The following is a 20,804-nucleotide window of genomic DNA, read 5'->3' as shown; positions in this document are numbered from 1 at the left end:
AAACTGCTCTCCTAACCAGCATGACCTCACGAGAATTCGTACGTATTAAACAAGTTGGCTAATTCGTACGAAGTAAATTGATTAAAAGCATACAGTTATCATTAAAAAAAAAAAACAATAAAGAAACTGCTCTACTAACCAGCCTGATCTCACGAGAATTTGTACGTATTTTATAAATTGAATAATTCGTATGAAGTGAATTGTACAAAATCATACGATTATCATAAAAAATAAAAGATACTGATCTCCTAACCAGCCTGATCTCACGAAAATTCGTATGTATTTTACAGGTTGGCTAATTCGTACAAAAACATACAATTATCATAAAAAAACACAAGAAAACTGCTTTCCTAACCGGCCTGATCTCACGATAAATCGTACATATTTCACAAGTTGGCTAATTCATACGAAGTAAATCGTACAAAAACATACTATTAACCTTTAAAAACTATAATGATACCCCACACCTAACCCCAGATTCTTTTTTTGTATTCTGAAACCACTGAATGAATCTCTGAATTAATATTGATTAACGTACAACAATAATTATGCAGATTTTACACACAAACAGTTCTGAATTTACATAGCATTGAAGCAAACGCACACCCTATGAGGTGCAGGTCAAAATGTAACAAATTTCGAAAAAACAAAGATATGACCACACGCTTACTCAAATACTGTATTTTACAAAATTACAGTATGTGCAAGTATACGATTATATCTTCTTTATATAGTTCTGAATTTATAAGCATGATCATATTCAGAAGAATGATGTAATCCCGTTTAATTAATCCAAGCTCAGTTTTTTGCAAATGCAATTGTTCTTGTCCCTTTGAATCTTAATAAAAGTGAATAACTGGACAAAAGTAAGACACAATCCATCTCACCAGTGCTCATCGGCGATAAGAGCCCCAGACAGCTGTATGTCGTGGTTCAACTCAGACTTGAGTTTGCCGACCTTGGTCTCGCCCTCTTTAATCATGTACAACAACATCTCTGACAGCTGCGGATCCTCATTCAGGTTCACAAGGTTAGGTAGGCGGTTATCCACCTTAAAGGTGACGCCAGCCCGCTGAGCGAGGTAAAGAGAAACAAATTAAAGTGAAGAAAGAGAAAGATGATGACCATGAGACGTTTGCAAAAGCTCATTGCTCCGTTAAGGTCTGAATGTTATTTGACAGATTCATTTACCTGCAACTCTTTGGTTTCTTCACGTTTTCTTTTTTCAGCCTCCTCCAATTTTTCCTTCCAAGTTCTACGTGCATTAAAGGACAAGAAAAGTTGAGAAAAACTTATTTTTGTGCATGCAAAAAGGTGCCACAAACCCAAAAAAAGTTCTTGCGACACAAACCAAATTGCAAATGATTGTTCGCAAACAAATTTCCGATACACTCCCTAATATAACAAAATAATGTGTGTGACCCTGTAAAAACCAAGATAAAGTCATTTTATTTGTGATTTACTGTTTTCTACATAAAATCATCTTACATAATCTAAAGACATTGAAATCTTTAATACTGACTGAGTATTGGTCATGTCAAATATTGAAATAAATGTAAAATGAATTATTTAAATCAAACTTTGATGCTCCTAATCTCATATATATGACTTTATCCTGGATTTTACAGAAAGGGTAACATAAAATTGTGAATATAAAGCATTCTAGACAGCAGACGACTCCGGGCCGAATCCGCACTGGATTCACGCCGAAGTCGGCAGCTCCGGTGCGGATCCGGCCCGGAGTCGTCTGCTGTAAAATATTATAAATTGCATGAAAGATATTTTCAATAAACAAAACCATTGAACTTTACTTGCATTAATGTATAATATGATCTAATCTGACAGACTGACCTGTGAGCCTCAGCCATTTCTCGCTCCTGTTGAGAGAGTTTAGTCTTCAGAGCTGTGATCTCTTGCTGAAAAAGTCTCATTTTCTCTGGCTCGACACCCTGAGAGCTCATCTGAGCCGCACGAAGTTTATCAACCTCGGCTTTCAGCTCTAAACACAAAAAAACAACAACAGTATGTGTTAAAAACAAGCATTATAAAACTAACCCTAACATTTTAACTCATATCAGTAGGATGTAAATGGTGCCCATCATTTCTGTAAACGCAGTGCCCTCTAGAGGACAAACAGTGTGATGCAATCTCTCATGACACACCCTGATAACAAAAACGAAATCACATTTACATTAATATGCATTAAATTGATACAAAGCAATACAAGCTATACATTTTATCACAGTGTGTGTGTTCGCTGGGAATCAAACCTGATGAGCTACAGAAACACTGACATGAATCGGTACAAAAAGGCTAGGAAACAGCTTTACAATGTGTTACAGATGACGAAACCTCGTGACTGACCTCGGATCAGCTTGGCGTTGGTGTCTTCGTTGACTTTGGCTATGTTAATGATCATTCGGGCCTGCTGTGCGTAGCGCAACGTGCTCAAACTCTCGTCCATGTTACTGGCCGCAGGACTCAGTGTGGCAATCATGGCAGTCTTGGAGTTCCCACCCAAACTTTCTTTTAATAACCTGAACACATCAATCATAAGACACAAACCCATAAGACTTTCATGACCTTTTACAAGCAATGAATATTGTAAGATATCCCATATTTACACTTTATATTTTTGTATTTTCATTTAACTTTACACACAAGTGATGGAGCAATGATGTTGCTGCATGCAGAGGCCGAAGTGCTGCAAACTAAGTGTTCTTCCGCCGTACAAAATAGTTCTCATTTTTATCCACTTAAAAAAAAAAATCACAACGTTTCATTTTGTGCCACCATACCCACTCGTGTAACTACTCATGTAAGAGTCCCCAAACAGGGAAAACATGGAAGTGTTGGGTGGCCTCCAAACTCATCCCCGTCCGGATCCCAAGGAACGAATGGGGCCAGGCCAAATGCCAACACATTTACGACTCGCTGTGCAAAGTTTAAGGGCACACATTGAAAAAAGATAGGTATGTATTAATTCGTCTAAGTTGAGGTAAAAACATAGTAACATTTTGAAAAACTGTGGTGTTTTCCTTTAAAGGAGGGTTTTATTAAGATTATTTTAGTTTATGCACATTAATCTTCCCTCCCATATTTATACTTAAAGGGTTCATATTATGCAAAAATTATATTTTGATATAAATGTGTGTTGGCAGTGTGTAAACACAATCACCACTATTTTCGGCTGCTGCCTAATATCACTTTGCCTCCTGCAGCCATGTTACAGCAGCAAAGACCTTGATTATTATGCCAGAATTAAAGTATAGTTCATAGCCATATCTGCCTAGAAAATCACAACTTTTAATTTTTCATCGGTCTTAGTACACGATGTAACTACAGAAGAGTCAAGTTTTAAATAGGAAAAATATAAAAACTCTTTGGTCATTTTTAGCGTGATGCTAATGCTCTAATCAGATTTAACAGATTATGCTAAGCTATGCTAAAAGTGGTAGCATCAGACCCGGATATCGACTGAATGGATTCCAAAACGGCAAAAAATCTAAATGTTGAACACTAGGGGAGCTGGAAAATGAGTATATTTAAAAAAAGTGGAGTGTCCCTTTAAAGGTACAGATATGAAAACAGCGCGTTTATGCTCCCACCCAAATAATAGGGGCACTTTGGACATGATATAACAAATGATCTGTGAGGTATTTTGAACTAAAACTTTACAGACAAATTCTAGGCACACCTGATACTTTTATTACATCTTGTAAAAATGGGCATAATTATTAATATAGGCCCTTTAAAGACAACACATAAAAACTGATTCTATGTTTACATTTGTGTATAATAGCTACATTTTTCTGGTCTCATTATACATGAATCATCTTTATTCTAATTATGATAATAACTTTCTCTGCTTTCTCTAGAAAGACAATCAAAGATATGTTTGCTTGTGATTTTTATACTTAAAGGATTAGTCCATTTTCTTAAAAGAAAAATCCAGATAATTTACTCACCACCATGTCATCCAAAATGTTGATGTCTTTCTTTGTTCAGTCGAGAAGAAATTATGTTTTTTGAGGAAAACATTGCAGAATTTTTCTAATTTTAATGGACTTTAATAGAACCCAACATTTAATACTTAACTCAACACTTAACAGTTTTTTTCAACGGAGTTTCAAAGGACTATAAACAATCTCAAACGAGGCATAAGGGTCTTATCTAGCGAAACGATTGTCATTTTTGACAAGAAAAATAAAAAATATGCTCTTTTAAACCACAACTTTTCGTCCGGTCCAGCATGACCTAACGTAAATGCGTAGTGACGTAGAAATGACGTTACATATATAAAACGCACATTTGCAGACCATTGTAAACAATAAACTGACACAAAGACATTAATTAGTATCAGTTGACATACAACAACGTCGGAACGGTCCTCTTTCAACACACTTGTAAACACTGGGGCGGAGTTTTGCGTTCGTCCTCTGTGACCTTGACGTCATGACGTATTGCGTGGGGTCACGTTGGCGCATCACGACCGGATCTAGACAAGAAATTGTGCTTTAAAAGTGGATATTTTTTATTTTTATTGTCAAAAATGTAAATCGTTTCGCTAGATAAGACCCTTATGCCTTGTTTGGGATCGTTTATAGTCCTTTGAAACTCAAAAAACTGTTAAGTGTTGAGTTAAGTATTAAAGGCGGAGTCCACGATGTTTGAAAAACGCGTTGAAAAAGGAGACGGGCCGACTACCAAAACACACTAATAGCCAATCAAATCAAATCAAATGCCGGGTTGCGTATGTGTGGGGCGGGTCTATCAACAGAAGGTCCAGATTCTATTGGGGTAGGGGCGTGTTTGTTTAGGTGATTTCAAATATCAACATTGGCTTTCAAACATCATGGACTCCGCCTTTAATTGTTGGTGTCTATTAAAGTCCATTAAAATGAGAAAAATCCTGCAATGTTTTCCTCAAAAAACATAATTTCTTCTCGACTGAACAAAGAAAGACATCAACATTTTGGATGACATGGTGGTGAGTAAATTATCTGGATTTTTCTTTTAAAAAAATTGAATATTCCTTTAAGCAACGACCTTTCTATACGTTTTGCTTCATTCATAAATGCATCACAGTATGCAAGTTTTAAAAGTTGCAAAAGGCATGTAATGTAGTTTACATAAATGCAAAATGAATATTTATAAGCAAAAGCTTCTCACCACGTGAGCACTGACTCTCTGTATGGAGTGAAGACTTTCTTTCTGCTCTGAGACTGTTCTGAAAGTGAGGAGATCACCTTTCCCAATGTGAGCAGAGATTTGTTGATACTTGCTCCCTCCTAAAAAAAAAAAAAAAAAAAAAAAAAAAGTAATTTATACTGGAGCGTGCATTGACAAATCCATTGATGCATCGCAATTTGAAGACCAAATGTACATTTGCATCTTCAACATATGGCGAAAAAGTACATATCTTTGCAACTTTTTCTTTATTTTGGCACGATTTAAACAGTAACAGCTCTGTGTCCCCCATGTTATCATGAAAAGGCTAATACTGGATGGTGAATTACCCTGAGCCGGTCCCCGCTGGTCTGGGCGGAAGTACAGCGCTCACTTCCTGCTAAATCCACTAGGTTTATCCTGCTGGTGATGCAGTGCTCATGTTCCTCCTCCTCCACAAACTCGGTCTGTGCACAAGTGCAGAAACACAACATCATATCATCAGATGCATCGGATCTAAGCTAAATGACAATCATTAACCCTTTGAAGTTCGAACCCACAAAAGACATTAAGTACCATTTGAACAATTTCATTTTTTTAATTTACAACATGCAAGTTACATCATTTATCGGTCAGTTGTGTGCCCCTTGAAGTCAAACCCATGACATTGGAGTTGTTAGTGCACCAATTTGTTATGGTACATTCACAGGGGTGCCAGGGTTAACACTTGATGGAGGGCATGTCTTATGGGCGGCCAACAGCCAATCACAGTGGTCGCAACACATGCTCCTCTGTTCTCCGGTCTTGCATAAACATAATTGGCTGGCTCTACACTAGGTTATTTGCATAAGGCGATCTAACGCATGCATTGGTGATTGAAAAGTTGAGAAATTTACACCAACTGGTGCAACAGCTGTGACAATCCACAATTCAGTTGACGTCAGCCATTCATTCGAAGTAAATGAGAAGCGTTAATGCTTACGCCCCCGTGTAAACGTACCGTCGGGTTAGTGTGATTAAATGTGGTGCAGGCTTACTTTAGTCTGCGTCATGACCAGTGTGAAAACCGAGTGAGATCTGGAGCTTTTATCATTCATGCCGGTGGCAGCTGTGGCTCTCTGTTTGTTTCCAAGCTCAAGCCAAGTCTGCGAAAACAGAAAATAAGTCTTTTTTATAAACAGGAATGAATAAAACAGACAGTAAATGGATTTGGGATCACATTACCTGAATATCAGCATAGGAGGTGACCACATTCCTACAGAAGATCATAGGGGGTTAGATGCTGAATATTCACAAACAAAATTAAGCGTTTATAGATTCACACACCATATTATGACCAATGAATTGAAAATTTTGTCAAACAGGATTATCCGATTTCAGATGCCTTCCCTTGGAATTACTTTACATTTATTTAGCTTTAATTTAAAGCAAATTACAATGCATTAAAACTATAAAACTAAAATTATATATATATTTTAATTTTAACACAAATATTTGAAGGAACACGCTGACTTTTGGAGATTTTAGCTTATTCACCGCAACCCCCAGAGTTAGATAAGTCCATACATTCCTTTTTCATCTCATCTTCAGTATGCTAGCTGGAGCCATTTACTTCAAGTCTTTGTGGTAAGCTAGGCTAGCGGTGGGTGCCTCAGACAGAGTTACGGGACGCACGGATATGAAAAGGGTATGTATGCACTTTTGTAACTCTGGGGGATACGGTGATTAAGCTAAAGTCCCAAAAAGTTGGCATGTTCCTTTAAGACAAATCCATTTTCATGATTTTAAGGCCTTAAAAACACATTTTATGTGTCATGGTATTTTAGTTTTTCAGCGACTGTGTGTGTAGGATTAAAAGATTGCTTACGTGGAAAGGTCTGCAACATAAGGCCCATATACTGGATGCTCTCTGACACGAAGCTGAAGAGATTAAGGCACAGAAAGGGTAAATGTCTGAACATAATAAATAAAAACTATCGTTTATGAAATTACATCTGGATTTAATGTGGCTGATTTACTCACAGGCATTTTCTTCTGATTTTGTTCATCCTTTGGCACCAGCAAATCATGGATCTTCTCATTGTATACCTCAAAGTAGCTCATCTCCAGGTGGCAGGAGACCTATAATATATTTTAAGTAGCATTTAAAAAACTTGCAAAGGTTGTTTTACTTCATTTATTAATCACTTAACTTAAAAAACAAAATGCAAATGAAAACGATGTTTAGTTTGTCAATAACCTCTTTAGTGTCGGTCTTGGACAATCTCGCGAAAAGTTCTTCGCAAAACCTGGGAATAACTCCAGCTTCCCCAAAACCCATCATACTAGAAGAAATGCAAAACAACACTGTAAAACTATTGATCTACACTGCAAAAAATAACTTTATTTCTTAGTATTTTGTCTTGTTTTAAAGGTGCAGTGTGTAAATTTTAGTGACAGCTAGTGGTGAGGTTGCGAAATTGCAACCAACGGCTTAGTCCACAGCTCACCTCTCGCTTTTGAAACGCATAGAGAAGCTACGGTAGCTTCCACCAGACAAACATGTCATCGTCGGTGACAACTTAGTAAAAAAAAATTGTCGGTTAAGGGCTTCTGTAGAAAAATGGCGCACAAAATGGCGACTTCCATGTAAGGGGACCCCCGGTGTATGTAGATAAAAAGATCATAACGGTTCATAATGAAAGGTTTTTTTTACACCCCTGATAATACAGTTATGTATTTTATTTTGCATTTCCGTCAAGAGATCCTTCTAAAAATTACACACTGCACCTTTAAGTACAAATATCTAAAAATTCTTAAATCAAGATGCATTTGCTTTATGAGCAAAATGACCTAATAAAATAAGTCTAGTTTTTAGACAAAAAAAAAAGATTTAAGTGAATTTGTGCTTAAAACAAGCAAAACTAAATCTGCCAATGGGGTAAGAAATTTTTCTAGAATTTTTCTTGAATTAGTCAGTGTTTAGGAAGAATTTTCAAGATATTTTTTAATTTACAACATTGGAAGATTTTTTTTGCTTGTTTTATGCAAAAATTAACTTACATTTGAAGATCTCAAGATTTCATCTTGAATTAAAAGTTTAAGATTTTTTTTCTTACACTGCAAAAATGATTTAAGGAAAAATCATTGAATTTTTGTCTTGTTTTCAGTAAAAATACCTAAACATTCTTAAATTAAGATGTTTTTCTTGATGAGCAAAACGGCCCAAGAAAATAAGTTTAGTTTTTAGACTAAAAATATCAATTTTAAGTGATTTTCTGCATAAAACAAGCAAAAAAATCTGCCAATGAGGTAAACAAATTTTTCTAGAATTTTTCTTGAATTTAGTGTTTAGGAAAAAAATTCAAGATTTTTTTTACTTACACCATTAGCAGTTTTTTTGCTTGTTTTATGCAAAAATTCACTTTAATTTGAAGATTTCAAGATTTCATCTTGAATTAAAAGTTTAGGATTTTTTTCTTACACTGCAAAAATGATAAGAAAAAAAATGTATTGTATTTTTCTCTTGATTTCAGTAAAAATATCTAAACATTCTTAAATTAAGGTGCTTTTTCTTGATGAGCAACAAGACCCAAGAAAATAAATCTAGTTTTTAGACTAAAAATATCAATTTTAAGTGATTTTGTGCATAAAACAAGCAAAAAAAAATCTGCCAATGAGGCAAGCAAATTTTTCTAGAATTTTGTGTTTGGGAAAAATTTTCAAGATTTTTTTACTTACCCCATGGGCAGATTTTTTTTTTTGCTTGTTCTATGCAAAAATTCACTTAAATTTGATATTTTTGGTCTAAAAACTAGACTTATTTTCTTGGGTCGTTTTGCTCATCAAGAAAAAGCATCTTAATTTAAGAATTTTTAGATATTTTTTAACAGAAAACAAGACAAAAATACTAAGAATTTTTTTTCTTGAAAATCATTTTTGCAGTGTACCCCATGGGCAGATTTCTGTTTTTAATTGTTTTATGCAAATTCACTTACATTTTATACTTTTTATATAAAAACTAGAGTTATTTTCTTAGGTCATTTTGCTTATCAAGAAAATACATGATTTTGATTTAAGAATTTTTTGATATTTGTACTGAGAACAAGACAAAAATACTAAGTATGAAAATCATTTTATGCATTGTACAAATGTCACGTTTAATCGAAAGCATCAAGATGTGTGTGTAGTTGACAAGCAAAATGGTTAACAAATTCTTACATAAAATCTAATTTCGCATCACTTACGTGTAGGACTTTCCAGAACCCGTTTGCCCGTAGGCAAAAAGACACGTGTTAAACCCTTCAAATGCTCTTTCAAGCAAGGGCCGTGCCAATTTTTCATAAACCATCTTCTGACTGGCAAAATTTGTGTCTGATTCATCAACAGAGCAAAACGAGAAGTCAAACGTAAACTTGTGGTTTTGTTTGGTGTCCGGATGCTGCACTCGAACATCTTGGTTGTCCACGAAGATCACCTGACAGGCTTTCTCATTCTTCTCTCTACAAGAACAAAGATGCTTATAATAGTACAAACACACCTACATCAATTGTGAACTTTACAACAAATACAATGTCTCCCTTGTACTAAAAGGTCTTACTCGTACAGCAACGGTGACTGCGCTGTTCTCCATCTTCAGGTCTTGTGGATCACTTGAGGTTCTTCTTACAGCTTCAACAGGAGCGTTGGGTTCTCCTCCAGCAGGTCTAAAAACACTCGTTCCTCCATGAGGTGTGGAGCTCATTAGGGTTGTAGGTCTCCTCACCTGTGATGTGGGTGTCATGTGCTTATTTAATCCACCAATCTGAATCTTTCCAATGGTTGTGCCACATCTTGATCTCCCAGGTTCTGTGCTCACCTGTGGTACCTTATGGCTTCCCACACCTGTATGCTTTAGAGATACGGGTCTAGGTGTTTCCTTACCAGCCAAATTCTCGAAAACATCTCGCTTTATACTCAATTTCTCAAACTGGGTCCTTCGTGTAGGTGTTGAGACCGTTTTAACTTCAACTTGGGTGGGACCAGCCTTCTCCAAACTAGTTTTTAATGTTTTTCCAGGTGTGTTGATGGCTTTATGGATCTCTTTTGATGAACTTCTAACCCCTGTGGATGGTGTTGTATTGGGTTCAGATAGGACTTTGGTTCTGGTCATGGATCCAGTCCTGGTTCTTCTCTGGAGTGTCAGGCGTTTCTCTGGGGTTTGGTTCTCCTGTGTAGTTTCTTTCTGATGGTTTGAAGTGATTTTGCTGCTCGGTTTTCGTTGAAGAGTGAGCCTCCCACTATGTAAAATTGATTTGGGGGCATTTTCGCCGCATTTGGTGAGCGATGTGATCACATAGGTCCTGTTTATGTCTTTGGTTTTGTTAAAAGATGATGCGGTCTCTTCGTCTTTTGAGCCATCCATGATTGTAATCCAAAACGAAAATTGAGATTAATCCATAGAAAGTTTAATCCACATATGTATCGATCGTATTAAAATGAGTTTACAGATGAAAACATACCGATTTAAAAACATGTAAACGTGTATATAAAAACCGACCTGCACATATTAAGATATTTTGTAAACACTCGTGTTGTATTTAAAGACCACGATCTTGTCCTTTTATGTTTTTAATTCCGTTTCAAGTTTAATAAAATACAGGCTGCACGCAGATTCGTAATGTAAACGCGATGAACAACAACTCCCTGTACGCGCAGTCGCACACCGCCATACTGCCGCTTTAATTCAAAAACAGTGAGTGCGTTGTGATTGGCCAGTTTAGAATGACGTAAGCGTATCAACCAACAGATGGACGGGGGCGCGCTTACGACATTTGTCAAGAGGCTTGTTCGACTTCATGCGGCGCCGCAAGAAACGACAGGCGGATGACGTCAAAGTACCGCGAGACCAATTCGAGAAACCCTAAGGAGATACTAATTTCGACTCGCTCTCGCGGTATCTGGACGTCATCCGCCTGTCAGTTCTTGCGGCGCCGCATGATGTCGAACAAACCTTGTTCTGCTTACCCCAAAACCAAACAAAGGTTTTGTTTTTGGATATGTTGCCAACTTGATTATACTTCATTATACATTTTTCTACTTCAGTGTTTATCATTTAAAAAGAAAAATGAATAAAATCTCCATAGTGTCTTACCTCCACAGCATAATACAATTATCAGATTTTCGTTGCCTTGAGTTTATAAAAGGTATGATTAAAATGTAATGCCATGGTTTTCGTGTGTGTGTCATTTTTGAGATGTTATATGCAAAATAGTTGCCATTAATGTTTTTAACATTGTTTTAATTTAATCATTAATGACAAATGACACATTTTCCAACAAAATCCTCCTTACTATAATGCAAAATAATATTTTTGTTACTGTAATGCAATAAAATTGACAAAATAATAAAGCATTATTATTAGTATTAATTATTAATGTCTATATTTTCTCATTATGCACAGAAAAGATGGTCTATATTACTGAATTACAAGTTTCACCCTGAGATGGGGTCTTGGAGTTCCCATCTATTCTGGGCTCATATTGCCTGTTTTTCTTTATTATTCAGTCAAATTCATTACAAAAACATTTATTAAACACATTTTTAGTTCCGTAATAAAAGAAACATGGTATGTTTGCAAAATTATATTTTTGTCTACAAAAAAATTTCTGATATTTAAGTATACACATTCAGATGAAAAGGTTTGTATGGTCAAGAGGAACATTCACTTAAGTGACCCTTAACTTTTTTTAACAGAAGTACAGTTAAAATCGAATTGTATAGTAAAGCAAAGACAAATGGCTTTATTGAGTAATGGCATTTATTGCAAATACAAAAACATTATTTTATTTTTTTACTGAGCGTCTGTCATGCTTTCTGATGATGTCAATGATGTTGATTTTAGTAACTTCAGTATCCTCTCCGTGTTTACTTTTCTGTTTGGCTCTCCTCATTTGTTCGTGCAGATGAGGGGAGTTGAGAAGCTGCGGAGGCAATATGGAGCCGGTGGGTTTAACCCTGTTCACAATGTCCAAAAACAGACGCTTGCTATTATTGTTCATAAAGGTGATGGCTGTGCCTCTGTGTCCCAGTCTGCCTGCTCGACCGATCTGTAATGTTCAAACACATTCGATTATTAAAAACAATGCAAACTGCTATCATCAATGGGTACAAGTTTGTAAAGATCATTTGTAAAACTCTCCAGACCTGATGAACATATTCATCCATGTTCGCAGGCATGTCAAAGTTAACCACCAGTTTAACATTGACCAGGTCGAGCCCTCTGCCTAGAATACCAGTGCTGACCACCACTTCAAACTGGCCATCCAGAAGACCCTAAAGCATAATGCAGAACAAGGCATGTTTGTAGAGAAGTGATTGAAATTAGATAATATACACCACCAATCAAATATTCAAACACATCTACTCTCGTCTCAAACATAAAAATGACAAAAATGGAAGTACAGGTTTTGTAAAGACCCTAATATAACACATTTTTGACTTTTCTGCACTTCTGATTGACACTGTATGGCACAACAATTATCTTCCAACGTAAAGACATCTATTTCCGTGTTACCTTTACAATTTTATTGCGTTCCCACTGTGTTTTGTCCGAGTGTATGGCCACTGTGTTTAATCCCATAACTTTCTGCACAGCCTCACAAAGCAGATCTGCCCCCAGTTTGCAGTCAACAAATACGACTACCGGTGGCTGGTAGAGCTTTCTGTCCTGTAAATACACACAAAATCACTTCATCACCTCTCCATTACTTAGTTCCTATCAGTTACAAGATGCTTGGGGACGGTTATTTTGTGACACAGGCTGTGATTTATAAAATGCTTTTAAAAACGGGTGCCATTTCCTGTTCTCCGTCCCTGGTAAAAGCCGTTGCTACTGTACTGTTCCTGGACTAAAGCCACTTCAGACGTCACACCCATTTCCTTTTAAAGAAGTGGAAAAGTCATGCCAGCAAATAGTCACTCCTATAAAAAGGTTTACTCATAGTGTTGCCATAGCAGAACCATTTTTGGTTTCCTAAAAATACCTTTTATTGAATGTAGAACAAAGACATTTTGGATGTTAAGGATCTTTATGTAACCATACAGCCCAACAAAGTACCTTTAATTTTTAAGAGTCTAGCAGCATGGGTCATATAAATGTATAAAATATAAATATATTTTGTAAAACAGATTTAAGCTTGATTCTGGTTGGAGGCGGGGCTTGATGATGACATCAGCCGAAATAAAAGCTGTATCACAGCAAATTGCAAAAGTATAATTTTGTAAATTTTTCTGGCTTCTCTACTTACATTTAAAATCTCAAAAAGTTTCTTTTTCTTTGATGGTTCCTCCACCCAGAGGACTATCTGACGGACGTTGGCGCACGGCTGGTTCTTCTGTCCGATAGTGATGCTCACGGGATCGCGGGTGAGGCGAGCTGCCAGTTGTTCAGTTCCTGTGGGAATGGTGGCTGACGTCAGCAGCGTCTGATGGTCTTCAGGGACGTGCTCAAGAACTTCAAGAACCTGTTGCTGAAAGCCCATCTTCAGCATGGTATCCGCCTGATGGGTTATTATAAAGGTTCATTGTCATGAGAAACAAACTGGAAAAGTTTTAGACACAGGAATGCGGTAAATTTTACCTCATCGACCACAACGGCTCTGGCATCTTTCAGCTGTACAGCTTTCTGTTTCAAGATCTCAAGAAGGCGTCCTGGAGTGGCTATTACAATCTAAAGTTGGCATGAAAATTAACCACACATTCACAATATGGTTTTGTGGTCAAATGATACATTTAATCTAATTTACCCCAAGTCAAAAGTACCTTAATCTTCTGCTTAAGTCGATGGAGTTGAGGAGGTAATGGCATCCCACCCACTAGAAGAGCAGTTCTCATGTTTGGCAGACCCATCATCAGCTCTTTGGTCTGTTTTTCTATCTGGATGGCCAGCTCTCTGGTCGGGGTCAGGATAACACAAGTGGGACTAGCTGGAACGGAAGTTTGGCTCTGGATGGGAATCAAATGCAAACAAATTTGGGTGAGGCATGTTAAGAAAGTTTAAAGCATAAACTAAAAAAATAGATTCTGCTTTTTAACTTGAAATATTTTAGTATTTAATCTTTAATTTTGATAATTTGTTATGGAAAATTGATTTAATAATTTACATTTAATATTACAATATTTTTACATTAATTTGTATGTTAACTGTTTCGTGTATGAAATGATCTAAAGAACATCTAAATAAATAAATAAAAAACAATTATTACAAAAATACTTTTGCATGTTAGGTCTCCATAAAATAGTGCAAGGCTAACATTGACTTTAATTGTTTAACCTTTTGCTATGAAAATGTACCATTGGCCTTATCTGAACTAACCATTCAAGTTGTGAACTTTTTACAGGAAGTGCACTGAGATTAAAAAAGAGCCAAACATAGATCTGCTCTTATGAATTACTCATACTAGCAGTGCACAGGAGAGGACTCAATATCTAGCTGTTAACAGCTGTTACCTTAAAAAAGTCTGTAAATGTAAACAGGATGACCTCCTAATACTGAGACATAAATGAAGCATAGACCGGATGACTGACTGACGATTGCCTCATTTACTAAATTGATGTGATTAAAAGTAGTGACACAAATTTAGTGAACTCGCTGGGTTGTGGGTGTTCCTGAATGAGTTATCTAAAAATACACAACTATAAAACTAAATGTAATCACTTTTGTAGTTTGTAGTATGTAGAATTGCTAGAAACTGATGGCTTTTGCATATCTTTTTTTTTTTGGCTGTCAAAAGATTAATCGCCTAGAAAATAAAAGTTTGTGTTTTCATAATATATGTGTGTGCACTGTGTTTATTTATTTTGTATATATATATAAATACACACACACACATTCATGTATGTATTTAAGGAACATATGTATATGTATGTTTATATGTATGTATTGACATATTTGATATTATGTATAAATCTAAATATTATTTATTTATACTTAAAGAGACAGTAAGTAGGATTTACCCCCATCTAGTGGTGAAATTGTATTTTGCATTCAAACGAATAGTGCTCTCTAGCGCCTCGCTTTTCCAAATGCGTGTTGCAACTACAGTAGCCGTTATGTACTCACTAGTGATGCACCGATGTATCGGCCACCGATATTTATCGGCCGATTTTTGATGAATTTGAAACCATCGGCATATCGGCAATAGCACGAGACAGGCCGATACCGATTGTTTATTAATTAACTGCATAAAGAAATCCATTATATGTAAAAAATGAGTTAATGTTGTTAAAATAAATGCTGAATAGCAAAAACCACCTTTGAAGGTTGTCATGCTGCCTTATTATATTTGTTTTAATTTGTGCCTCTCTTATTATGTTGGTCAGTTGGATGTTAATTAGATCCAATCCATGTACAGTAAAAATAATTTGATGCAGAAATAAACTAGCTAATAGACCAACTGTATAGTATTGTATACAAGTGTTTGATATCGGTATCGGTCAGAAGTTGTCTGTTTAAATCGGAATCGGTATCGGCCCCAAAAAATCCTATCGGTGCATCCCTAGTACTCACTGATCTCCTTGTCCGTTTCAGCTAGTTCACGTGCTCTGAATGAAAACGCGTTGTTGAAACGCGTTGGTAGGCTAGTGCTTTTTGTCCCTCTCTGCTATTATAGTTTATCAATACGGCGGAATGACATGGAAGACTTCTTGGACTTACCCGTTCAATGTAAGTAAAGAGAAGAAATTCTTAACTTACAAGGAAAAGCCAGATCACTGGCAGAGGTCATTTGACACCAACGAGGATATATTTATGAATAAAGACATTGATTTTGATTAATAAAACACTTAAAACCCTACTTACTTTCCCATTAATAATTACATAAACATATACTTTGCAAACTTTAATTTTGTATGCAATTAATCATAAGTGGATGATTCTCACGAAACCATTGAAACACCACGGCACTAAGGATTTTAGCTTTAAAATGTGTAATATAGTAACATTAAAAAGCATCAGAATTAACACAATACTGTGTTTTACCTTGCACAATGTGTGATTTCAACATAAGAATTTATAATTGGAAATTTTATCTCATTTTCTGCTGAAATTCTCATTACCGCAATGTGTCCGGCTGTGTTTGAACATGCGTTATGTTGTAATTTAATTAAAATAACACAAAAATATTAAGAAAAAAAAATGGATGTTTTGCTAGACTACTTTAGATGACAGAAATAATATTTACTTAATATTCATGTATAATAATAATGAAGACAAATTAGGAAAATGATGTGTCCATGCCTGATGTTCTCATCCTCCGCAACACTTTTTGAGAACAGTTTAAGCACACATACAGAATTTTAATAAAGTTTGATTTTGAGTGACCAAGCACATGGACCAGTTACTTCAAGATGGCTACCAGGTAAGATCATTTTTTTACAGTTAATTTGAAATATTGTCTTGTCAAAATTCTTACACAGCATTTTGATTATCATTACCGCAACAGATGCTTATTAAATGTTAATTTAATTAATAGAAGCATAATACTTTGATTTTAAATGCATGTGCAGAATCTCCAAATTATGTTCTTTCAGGTTTGTCATGTCATTTTGAAAATATGTCAGTGTTGATGCTTTCTGACTGTTGCGGTTATGAGATTTTTTAGGACTAATTTTTAAAATTATGTTACAAAAAGTGTTAAATGATAAGTAAAAGTTTTTAAATTAATGTTCCCATTTACTCCAGACTTTGTTTTTCAATGTCTGGTGGGAAAAAAAGTAAATTTAAGCAATTTTTACATTTTCATTCTTGACATTTTTAAAACCAAGTTTTCGTGAGAATCACCCATATATATATATATATATATATATATATATATATATATATATATATATATATAAATGTCAAAAATAAATGTTTTATAAAATGTATACGTATTTATATATACCTAATAGTTACAAAAACATATATTATGGAAACTTTTATTTTATATGCGATTAATTGTGACAAATCTTTTGGCAGCCCTTTTTTAATTACTTTGAGGTTATGCACTGATTTGTTACAGTGTCACAGACTAGCACCACTTTACGCAATATTATTCATTTTATGCAATTAAATAATATATAACTATATAATATATAATTTATATAATTAGATATTATTTTATTATAATTTTTTAATATTTCATTTAATCCAATCAAACCCTACTGACATCGATTGATAGCCAAATATCAGCCGATTAATCGGACTATGACTATCTAAGAAATACAAAAAAACTATGATATTATTATTTTATGCATTTAGGTAATATATAAAATAGCTATATAATTACACAAAGCATATATAGCCTAGATTATTTAATCATATATTTTCATAATTTTATTTTATTCAACAAGACAAATTACTGACAGCAAATTTAGTCAGAATTCAGTAGAATTAGGAACTGAAGGGGGCAGCCAAGCTCATCACTATCACGTCTATCCCTACCTAAAATATACATCAAATATAAGATTTACCTCGAGGGCACGAACCACCACAGGAAGAAGGAAGGCAATTGTCTTTCCAGAGCCCGTATCAGCAGTAGCAATCACATCTCTCCCACTTAAACCAACAGGAACCATTTGCATCTGGATGGGAGTGGGCGCCTCATATCCAGCCTTCTTCAGGTTCGCACTGAGTACTGTGGGAAAGTGACAGTGATCAAACTCTATAATCGGTCTAAAGACCTCATTACCTCGAGTCACAATCGCCAACTCAGTTTTAACTCTTTCAACCTGTTCCTCTGTTAGTTCAGAAATGAATGGGTCCTCCTTGTAGGAGTAAACCAGATCGTGAGCACCAGTATTGTTGGTGTCTGATCCATCTGTGCCCTCCTGTAGATCTTTATGAAAAACCTTCTCCCCAAAGTCCAAGCACATTTTAGCCAAATGACTGGCTTTACACTCCAGACTACAGACGTCGTTGTCTGTTTTATCGCAGATGTATTCTCCATATCGACCACACATAACGCATACAGGTTCTCCGGGTTCGGGCCATCTCTGGTTCTTCTTAAAGGACTTCACAGGTTCCTCCTCTTCATCGGATTCTTCAATCTGCTCGGGTTCCTTTTCTGTTTCACTCTCGCTTATTTGTGATGTTACAGTATCTGCGTTCAAATCTTCTTGTTTATTCACAGTCTCGTCTGTTTGTAATGTTAAAGTATCTGTGTTCAAATCTTCTTGTTTATTTACAGTCTCATCTGGAGGACATATCTCATCAGGGATCACGGATGTGGTGTCTGATGGAGATGTGGAAACAGCGTCTTCAGACGTTGCTTTGCTTCTCTTGGGGTTCTGCTGATGGGACTCAGTTGCTCTTTTGAGCTTCAAAGATCGTGGCATAAACATCTTTTGCCCGGCTTCATCACACAAGAGCTATCCGATAGTAATACAAGTTATTTAAAAAGGTAACAGTTGACGATACACCCATTTAAAGCTTTAAATAACAGATCGAAGATTTCTGCTTCAGCCGATAAAGCGCTTCAAACTGTCGCACAAATATGACGTCATGCGGACATGATATTGGGCGTTGTAGTTTTTTTAAGAACTCATTTAGCAGTAACCACACAATATATATATGTAAATATAATAATAATCATCATAATCAAATAATCATATAAAATAATATACAATAAAAATTGCAAATATAGTACTTGTAGTTAAACTATAGTAGCCACAATTTTACTGTAGTCTCAATACAATATCCACAGTTTAGCCATGATATTTGTAGTAAAACTTTGGTAATACAAATTGTAATAAATCAGGTTTAAAAATAAATTATCTTTAATGGTGATGAGCGTTTTATTTATTTCAGTAATATGAAAACATTTATATATTTATTTTGCACATTTTAAAAATTACACAAATAATATAATTAATATCCAGTGCAGGATCTAAAAGAAAATGGTTTTTTAGCTAATAAAAATTTCCATGTCTTCTTTCTACCTTTCAATCCCATTTTGCCCAGTTTTGGACCGTTAGCGTTTGTTGGGCGGAGCGCGCATGCGCAGATCGATCAGTTTTACACACCGCTGCAGGGAGACCGCAGAGCGCTGGAAGAATAGAAGAGGGAGAATAGCCGTAAATAACCAAATGGGACTATATGGGAAAAACATGGCGAGATCGTAAGGAAGACAAAGACTTTGTAAACAAGAAAACCTTACCGGGCTTTTTCTGAATCAGGACATGTGTGATTATTAAGAAGAAAACGCTACAAATCAAATGGGGTACCAGAGAATGAATGTCTATGGGCAGAACCCCACTTTATGATCGGATCGCCTCGATATTAATGTAAAATTAAGCCATTGTTGATCAAAATCGTACCTTTGATCACTTATCCGACATATATGTGTTAGAAAATCTGAAATATATAGATTTAAAAAGCAAAAACTCAGATTTTATGTATTGAATTCCTACGGAGAGATGTCATCGTTGAGCCGTAAGGACTGGATGTGATACTTCAGCTGTAAATATGGGAGATCTGACCGACTCCAGGGATTTAAAAAAGACTTTCATTGTTCCTGCCATCAAGTCCTTTGATCATTATGATTTTAACAAAGCTAAAACGAGAGCCAGTCTCACATGGCTAGTGGCAAAAGCCTTTGGTACAGGTAGGTGGCGTCTTTCTCGTACCATCATCTTTGTCTCTTGATTTGATTTACAAACGTACTGCATTAAAATATATGAAAAAGATGACTAAAAATATTACAAAATGTATATGCTTGTGTATATAATTGATTCACGTGTCAATGTAATTCTTGTTATGACATAAATAATAAAATAATGTTTAAAATATATGAACTTATTTGAATCTTCAATAAAATAACTATATGAGTATCATACACCAAAAGTTTTCATTAACACATGGTGAATATTGTAACAAAATTAATCATAGGCAGCTCATAGATAGCATATTACTACACTAAAGAGTCATTACTGTATGTGTATTTGATCTTACAAATACAATGACCATCAATGTAGTCACAGAAACCTAAATACTGTAAATATACATTGTTTACAGTGCATTCAATGTATGCATTCATCAATATGTTCCCTTTGATTCAAACCCACAATCTCGGCATCCTTAGATATTTTGACACTTGATAAGAGGGGCCATTTACAATCTGCTATGCTTGTGATCACAATACTGTATGTCTAGCTCTCTTTGTATTGTGTAAAACCAGAATAAAGCACAACCACACATCTTTCACACTGAGATGTCCTTTAAATCATAGATAAGCACTTTCAGATCTGTAATGATTGGTTAGGACTGGAAACGAACCTGAAAAATAAACAAACATAGTCAAATCAGTTTGTCTTTACTGATGATAAAACAGATGTGCATCAGGGTTTATTTGATAGGTAGAATGGATGTTTTGGCTGTTGTCACTTTTGAGGTGTGGTTTAATAGTGAAGAGCCATTGTGATTGGTTAACTGATGTGACCACAGGCCATCTGGCCGCCTTTAGGCCCTCTCATTAAAATGCACTGAGTTGATCTTCAGGCCCAGATGCAACGCATATGAAAACGCTCGGTTGTTCTGTCAGCGTGTTTTTTTGGTATAATCTTTGATTTTGTGTGACCTTGGGCTCTACAGAAACCCTGGGGTAAGAATATGATCAGTAGGTTGAGTGACAGGCCTT

General features: G+C 35.6%; 3 protein-coding genes across 8 annotated transcripts in view; 1 reads left to right on the top strand and 2 right to left on the bottom strand.

The window, feature by feature from the left end:
* The window catches only part of kif14 (kinesin family member 14), a 36,160-nt gene extending 25,357 nt beyond the window's left edge, over positions 1–10,803 (bottom strand). Inside the window, exons 1-13 of the mRNA XM_073861272.1 lie at positions 9,731–10,803; positions 9,396–9,652; positions 7,409–7,493; positions 7,192–7,290; positions 7,037–7,089; positions 6,394–6,424; positions 6,207–6,314; positions 5,520–5,636; positions 5,173–5,291; positions 2,365–2,537; positions 1,852–1,999; positions 1,192–1,255; positions 888–1,072 (exon numbers count right to left, since the gene is read on the bottom strand). Of these exons, the coding sequence (XP_073717373.1) occupies positions 888–1,072; positions 1,192–1,255; positions 1,852–1,999; positions 2,365–2,537; positions 5,173–5,291; positions 5,520–5,636; positions 6,207–6,314; positions 6,394–6,424; positions 7,037–7,089; positions 7,192–7,290; positions 7,409–7,493; positions 9,396–9,652; positions 9,731–10,552 (2,261 nt within the window). The 5' untranslated portion in view covers positions 10,553–10,803. The remainder of the gene's footprint in view (positions 1–887; positions 1,073–1,191; positions 1,256–1,851; positions 2,000–2,364; positions 2,538–5,172; positions 5,292–5,519; positions 5,637–6,206; positions 6,315–6,393; positions 6,425–7,036; positions 7,090–7,191; positions 7,291–7,408; positions 7,494–9,395; positions 9,653–9,730) is intronic.
* Positions 10,804–11,924: 1,121 nt separating this feature from the next.
* On the bottom strand, positions 11,925–18,676 carry ddx59 (DEAD (Asp-Glu-Ala-Asp) box polypeptide 59). Its single transcript, XM_055218322.2, has 7 exons — positions 17,641–18,676; positions 13,951–14,133; positions 13,769–13,858; positions 13,437–13,688; positions 12,704–12,856; positions 12,334–12,462; positions 11,925–12,236 (listed from the first exon to the last, which is right to left on the bottom strand). The coding sequence occupies exons 1-7, from the start codon at positions 18,508–18,510 to the stop codon at positions 11,973–11,975; spliced, it is 1,941 nt and encodes a 646-aa protein (XP_055074297.2). The 5' UTR covers positions 18,511–18,676; the 3' UTR covers positions 11,925–11,972.
* A 467-nt stretch (positions 18,677–19,143) lies between these two features.
* The window catches only part of camsap2a (calmodulin regulated spectrin-associated protein family, member 2a), a 64,063-nt gene continuing 62,402 nt past the window's right edge, over positions 19,144–20,804 (top strand). For 3 of the 6 annotated variants that reach the window (XM_055217801.2, XM_055217800.2, XM_055217796.2), the window contains exon 1: positions 19,145–19,772. In XM_055217801.2, coding sequence (XP_055073776.2) covers positions 19,634–19,772 — 139 coding nt within the window. In that variant the 5' untranslated portion in view covers positions 19,145–19,633. Of the gene's footprint in view, positions 19,773–20,804 lie in introns of all 6 variants that reach the window. The other 3 variants (XM_055217797.2, XM_055217799.2, XM_055217798.2) reach the window with 3 other exon arrangements.

This window comes from Misgurnus anguillicaudatus, chromosome 23 (genome assembly GCF_027580225.2).
Source record: "Misgurnus anguillicaudatus chromosome 23, ASM2758022v2, whole genome shotgun sequence".
Lineage (NCBI taxonomy): Eukaryota > Metazoa > Chordata > Actinopteri > Cypriniformes > Cobitidae > Misgurnus > Misgurnus anguillicaudatus.
This window is presented reverse-complemented; position numbering and strand designations above follow the sequence as displayed.

Coding starts and splice junctions, on each gene's coding strand:
- ddx59 (XM_055218322.2), bottom strand. CDS start 18,510: ATGTTTATGCCACGATCTTTGAAGCTCAAAAGAGCAACTGAGTCCCAT. Junction 14,134..17,640: donor TGGTGGTTCGTGCCCTCGAG/GTAAATCTTATA, acceptor ATTCCCATCCAG/AGCCAAACTTCCGTTCCAGC. Junction 12,857..13,436: donor AACTTTTTGAGATTTTAAAT/GTAAGTAGAGAA, acceptor GTGTATTTACAG/GACAGAAAGCTCTACCAGCC.